The sequence below is a fragment of the Conger conger genome, chromosome 10, assembly GCF_963514075.1.
Source record: "Conger conger chromosome 10, fConCon1.1, whole genome shotgun sequence".
Lineage (NCBI taxonomy): Eukaryota > Metazoa > Chordata > Actinopteri > Anguilliformes > Congridae > Conger > Conger conger.
The window spans coordinates 11,122,676-11,128,675 of NC_083769.1; the positions used below are offsets into that span (position 1 = coordinate 11,122,676).

At 43.0% G+C, this 6,000-nt stretch overlaps 1 protein-coding gene across 1 annotated transcript in view; it reads left to right on the forward strand.

Annotated features, from left to right (window-relative positions):
• LOC133138075 (plakophilin-1) overlaps positions 1–5,696 on the forward strand; it is a 30,822-nt gene extending 25,126 nt beyond the window's left edge. Inside the window, exons 12-14 of the mRNA XM_061256524.1 lie at positions 590–674; positions 3,727–3,832; positions 4,063–5,696. Of these exons, the coding sequence (XP_061112508.1) occupies positions 590–674; positions 3,727–3,801 (160 nt within the window). The 3' untranslated portion in view covers positions 3,802–3,832; positions 4,063–5,696. The remainder of the gene's footprint in view (positions 1–589; positions 675–3,726; positions 3,833–4,062) is intronic.
• The last annotated feature ends 304 nt before the right edge of the window (positions 5,697–6,000 follow it).

The window sequence follows — 6,000 nt, forward strand, 5'->3', positions numbered from 1 at the left end:
GGTGTATTCCTGCCTTTCGCCCAATGTATGCTGGGATAGGTTCCAGCCCCCCTGCAACCCTGATCAGGATAAGCGGGGTCAGATAATGGATGGATGGATGGATGGATGGATGGATGGATGTTTACTTTTGTTTTTCAAAAAATGCATCAATAAAGAAAACTTACCGCAGGGATACTCAAACCTGGCCCTTGTGGCCGGGCCTATTACTGGTTTCCATTCTCCCCTCTACTCAGGAGTAATTTAAACCTGGTACACCAGGTGAGTTTGGCCAATCGATCAATTATTTATCAGGTGTCAAGTAATACCAGCAGTACTTTCTAAGTATCCCTGTTTCCCAGCAACAAATGTTTATGGCTATAAGGCGCAGCCACAGCTCATCAACTCAACAGTGAGAATATTGTACATAATGTCTCCATGCAGTGTTTGTGCCCCTGAGAATCTGAGTTTATTTTGCGTTTTAACCCTGAGGCCAAGAGAAAGAACATTTCTTGAGTGTCTGCCAACGTACTTCATGAAATTGGAATTCTGAAACTTTTACTTGCGGTTTGCTTCAGCTGGAATGAGCCATTTGCCTGTTTTGCTTTCTCAGGTATTTTCCAAAATCCGGCAAAGCAGCTGCTCTCCTGCTTTATGGACTGTGGGCAGAGAAGGACCTCCAAAGTGTCGTTAAAAAGGTAAACCATCTGCGAAAATATTACTGGCAGGGGTTGGGATTGAGAATTCATAAACCATGTATGCGTAGTGCCTGATCGATCCAGGTACATCACAGATACCAGCCAGCAGCCTTCTGTGCTGGTGCATGATTGGCTATGGCCTCACCCACGGAAGGAAGGTTTCAGTCAGAGGGTTTGAAGGACCTTGCTTCTTATGTCCCCCCACCCAAAAAATAAAGAAATAAAATAAGATCATTATTGTTATTTTATCTGCAAGAACTGAACGATGTCGAGATATTTGACGACTCCAAACTCAAAAAGGCACTCAAAAGAAAACAATACAGCTGTTTTAGACGCGAGGCAAGAGGTTGGCTTTGTGCACATGGCTCCAGTCTGCATGCAAAGTCCTAAAATAATCACCCTTCCCAGTGGCAGCAAGCGATGGCGTGTCATATTTTAATATCGCATGATGTGCGACCCATCCGTCAAACAAATTTCACAAACATCACTAATCCACTTTTCACGTGCGTGGCCAACACCGGCCATTTTGTTTCACTTCAAACACGAGGTTAAGCCTGGTGGTGGCATCTGTGGCTGTTCTGTGCAGCTCAGCTGGTGAACTGCAGGGAGATGAAAGGGTGCCTGCCTACACATGACCAGGCAGGCTTGTGAACTTCACAACTGATTAAGGGTTTCGTTGCGGCCTGTAGCGTAGTGGTTAAGGTGCATCGAGGTTGGTGGTTCGATCCCCAGTGTGGCCACAATAAGATCCGCACAGCCGTTGGGCCCTTGGGCAAGGTCCTTAACCCTGCATTGCTCCAGGGAAGGATTGTCTCCTGCTTAGTCTAATCAACTGTACGTCGCTCTGGATAAGAGCGTCTGCCAAATGCCATAAATGTAATGTAATGTAATGTTGCAGTGGAATGGACGTTCAGTTGGACTGTTGGGATTGACTGGAAGAAAAAAACGGGCAGTAAAAATGATAATCTTTTAATTGGCCTAATAATGCATTGTTGGCATATGGAATTAGACAGACATGGAGAAGAAAGTGCCTTTCCTGTAGTCCAGTGCTCCTGAACCCCACGTCCTGTGGGCCACGGTGTCTGCAGGGATGTGCTGCTACCCGGCGCTACACCACCTGATTTCACTCATTATTTTACCTGTTTGGTTCAGATAATAAGCCCATTAGTGAAATCACGGTGGTGCACGGTAGGAGCAAATGCCTGCAGACACCACAGCCCGCTGGACGTGGGGGTGAGTAGCGCTGGTGTAGTGTTGTGAGGGAAGGCTGGGGCCGGGGGGCTGGGGGGTTTTTGATGGCAGTTAGGGCAGGGCGGGGCAGGTTTGAGAGGATGTGTGTAGTGTGAGAGGCGGGGGCGAACGTCCCCGCCCGGCTGTGGAATTTCCAGAAGGGTGGAGCGTGCGGGCGTGTTTGTGTCTGTCCGAGCTTGCTCGCTCTCAGCCGTGCAGCTGTGTAATCCCCCTCCTCCCTCCCTCCCCTCCTCCTACCCCACCAGCCCTGCCCTGCCCTGCCCTGCCCTGCCCTGTCCTGCACCCCCCCCGTACCCCCCCCCCCCCCCCCCATACCCACACCCATTCCAGGAGAAATGCAGTAACAGAATAGTAGAGGAATCCAGAGGAACGAGTCGTGTGCCCTCAGGGCTGTTATCGCAGGCCCAGAACATCGCATGGCTGTTCTCACAAGCGTGCTCGCACAAAGGGGGGGCGGGGGGCTAACCCTCGGGCTAAAGCCTCACTGACTTCTCAGGTGCAAATACTGTAAAAAGCAAGTTTTCAAAACTTTTGACCATTTTGACCAGTTAAACGGCACTAAAAATATTTTAATACATTTTTCTTGAAGTCTTGAAACCTTATTTAGTTTCATTTTGTAGATATGGAAGGTAAGAAGTTCACTTTATTAGGAACACCTGTACACTTACTTATTCATGCGATTATCTAATCAGCCAATCTTGTGGCAGCAGTGCAATGCATACAATCATGCAGATACGGGTCAGGAGCTTCAGTTAATGTTCACATCAACCATCAGAATGGAGAAGAAATGTGATCTTTGATCTTTGATCGTGGAATGATTGTTGGTGGCAGACAGGGTTCAGGCATTTTCACGCACAACAGTCCCTAGAGTTTACTCGGAATGGTGCGAAAAACTGAAAACATCCAGTGAACAGCAGTTCTGCAGACAGAAACACCTTGTTAATGAGAGATGTCAGAGGAGAAGGGCCAGACTGGTCAAAACTGACAGGGTGGTGACCGTAACTCAAATAACCACACATTACAATGGCAGGCAGAAGAGCATCTCTGAACACATATTGCATGGATAGGCTACAGCAACAGAAGACCAATACGTCTAAAAAACAAGTCTAACAAATAAGTGCTCACTGAGTGGAAGAGAATATATGTATATATGTATGTATGTATATTTTTTAAACAGATATTCCCAATACAGTTATAGAAGAGAGACAGGGGTTTTGAATTTCTCTATCCCTTTCCCGACAAGTTTCCCTTGAGCAGCAAGTGTGTACCGGGAGAGAGTGGTTCAACCCTCCACCATTGTGTTCTCAAATTAGGCAGGCAATAACCCACGCCCAGTCTGCTGCAGTTCCCTCTGGCTCCGTGCCCTGCTGGAGGGCCTGGCCCGACATGCAGAAAGGCAGTCACACGGAGCCTGGGTGGATTGTGATGGACTGGCTTTGCTCTTGGGAAAACAGTGCTTTTTGTCAAGGGCAAACTGGCTGGAACTAATTGCAGGCACAGCCACAGCCACAGCCACAGCCAAAGGCAAAACCAGCTGTGACTGGGGCATTCGCAAGACATGGGTCAACACATATGCATTTGTAACTCTTTAAGTGCTGGTTCCTTGGAAAGTAAACCTACCACTAATCAAATTGTTTGAAAGGAATTTTTTTCTGAATGTTGGTGAAATGTATTTTTTCAATTTTATAAGCAAGGTATTTAAAATAATTAATTGACCCCTATCTGGTAATAACAACTTTACAATCTGGCAAATGTTCAACGCCCCAGCTAATATTATTGTTTTTGTTTGTGTGTTTTACAGCTAGGGATGAGCAAGGGTACCTTTGTGAATGATGTCACCACAGCAGCCCACAAAGCGGCCCAGGTCATTGAGTAAAGTCATGTCTGAGATACCGTTTGAATAAAAGGTACTTCTTTCAACTTCAGCAGATCCCTGTACCCTCTCTTACAGTACATGCTGCAACAGGCTTCAGAAATAATGCCGTTTTTGCACATTTCTCTGGTTCTTTGACAAGATCCTTTTGTGGGAAGGCTTACCAAAAAGAGAATTTACACGTTATTCATTGTATAACAGAAATAAATAAAGAAAATACATTTCCATGATTGAATTGTTGACTACATTAGTCTTTTGTTACAGGTGGAGACCTAAATTTTGAGACTGGAGGGATCTGGAGATTGTAATGCTGCATGTAAAGAATTTTCTATGTCATTTTGTTTCCCTTTTTGTGAATTCATTTTTACAAAATGTGTTTGTTTGTTTTTTTCTTTAAATGACAAAAACAGTTACATTTTGTAACTATATTACAAATGTAAAAAACTAAAGAAACTAATTTTTTCCAAGGTGTTGACAGGATATAAACTTTTACTGGCTAGTTTATTTGAAACCGCAGAAAGAGAATACCATATTTGTGTGTTATGGGGAATGGCTCTAATACAATTGTTTTGGCAGACTTGGGTCCATTCTCCACTGTTAAAAATTAATGTTAAGGATGCTTTGAGTGTCATAAAGAAAATCGGTGCGTTATGGAGGGGAATTTCTGTCCATCGATGAAGATGTAAATATGTCAATTTGGAAGACGCCAAAGAGTTATTTCTTTTGTTTCGTGCTTTGGAAAGGCGTATTTCATGTTTTGCGAATGCTGATGTGTGATGGTGTGTAAGTTGTGGGGTTCTCGGTCCAAAACACTGAAATAATCTCGCACTGGAGTAAATGTGTTGTGGAATGCATGCATTTGTGCCTACAAATATAGAGAAAGCCATTAATTTCATGTTACAAAACTGCAATTTAATGATATGTACTATGCGTAAACTGTACTCTTTTGCACATTCTGATATGCGTTATTTGTGTTTTAAAGCTCTGTTGAAACAATGTTGAATTGTTTTTGCATTGAGATTTTTCTCCGTACTTCAAGCCCAGATAGATTAAGCAGGCATGGGCACAAACTAATTAATTAATGCTTTGGGCGAAGTTAGTCTCCTTGAGTATGTCTTCTGCTTTTTTGTGCTTTGTAAAAAAAATGTTAATTGGATTTTACATTCTTACCATGGTTATTCTAAAGCAAAGCTTTAGTGTTTTTTTTTTTCTTAAAAAAAAAAAAAAAATTCATACCCAGGTTAACCTGTAGCCTCCATGCACATTTTGTGTGCATTGCATTGTATTGATAAGGTCTCAAAGCTTTCCACAGTCATGGAGAACTGCCAAGTCCTTCTGGTTTAGTATGTACCAAAATTTGGGTCAGTTGTATTTCAATTCAGCCAAATGAGGAAATTATTTGAAGTGTTATTATTGCATTGACAAATGCCATAGCATAATATGGCAATATTTCAAGTGCATTAATTCAATTTCAGTTTCATGAATTGACAGAACTGAAATACAGCTGACTCTAAAGCTGACACGTGCCCAGAATTTATTTCAGTAAATCGGAGGTCTACTAGGCTTGGAAACAAGATTTTGCAGTTTCCTGATTTTTAAATGTGATGAGGAGATTGCTATGGAACCTAGCACTACCAACCATTTTATAATGCACTTGGTGTGCTCAACTCTGTGGCAAGAAAATATCTTCTCAAGCCACTTGGACTTTCATTAACGCTCACGTTTTTAATTGGCCAAGTCATTTTACAACTTGGAAAGTGTACCCTACCCCTCCTGGATTGCAGTGCTGCAACTCTGAGCTGTATAGAAATTATTGTAATGAAGCTTCTATAATTGTATATACTGTGTGCACTTTGTGACCATTCTTATTGCTGGAATAAACATGGATTTCTTGTAAAGTGTTTTTAATTATCAAAAGGAGCAGCACAAGTCCCTTTGGGGCGATGGGAGCAAGTCTGGAAATGTCAAACGCTGGATAATCAACGCTTTTATTTTCACATTGTACTAATTTCCTCATTTTAACTTTTACGGTCTGACTACAGGTGTAAGTGGTTTCCATTAATGGGGAATTTACGACTTTACAGAGCCAATTTCCGATGTTATTGCATCAGAGGACCGCTCTGCTCATACTGCTGGTATAGGCCAACTACAGATAGCTGAATGGCCGCCCGCTTAGATGTCTCACCTTGCCAGCTGAGTGTT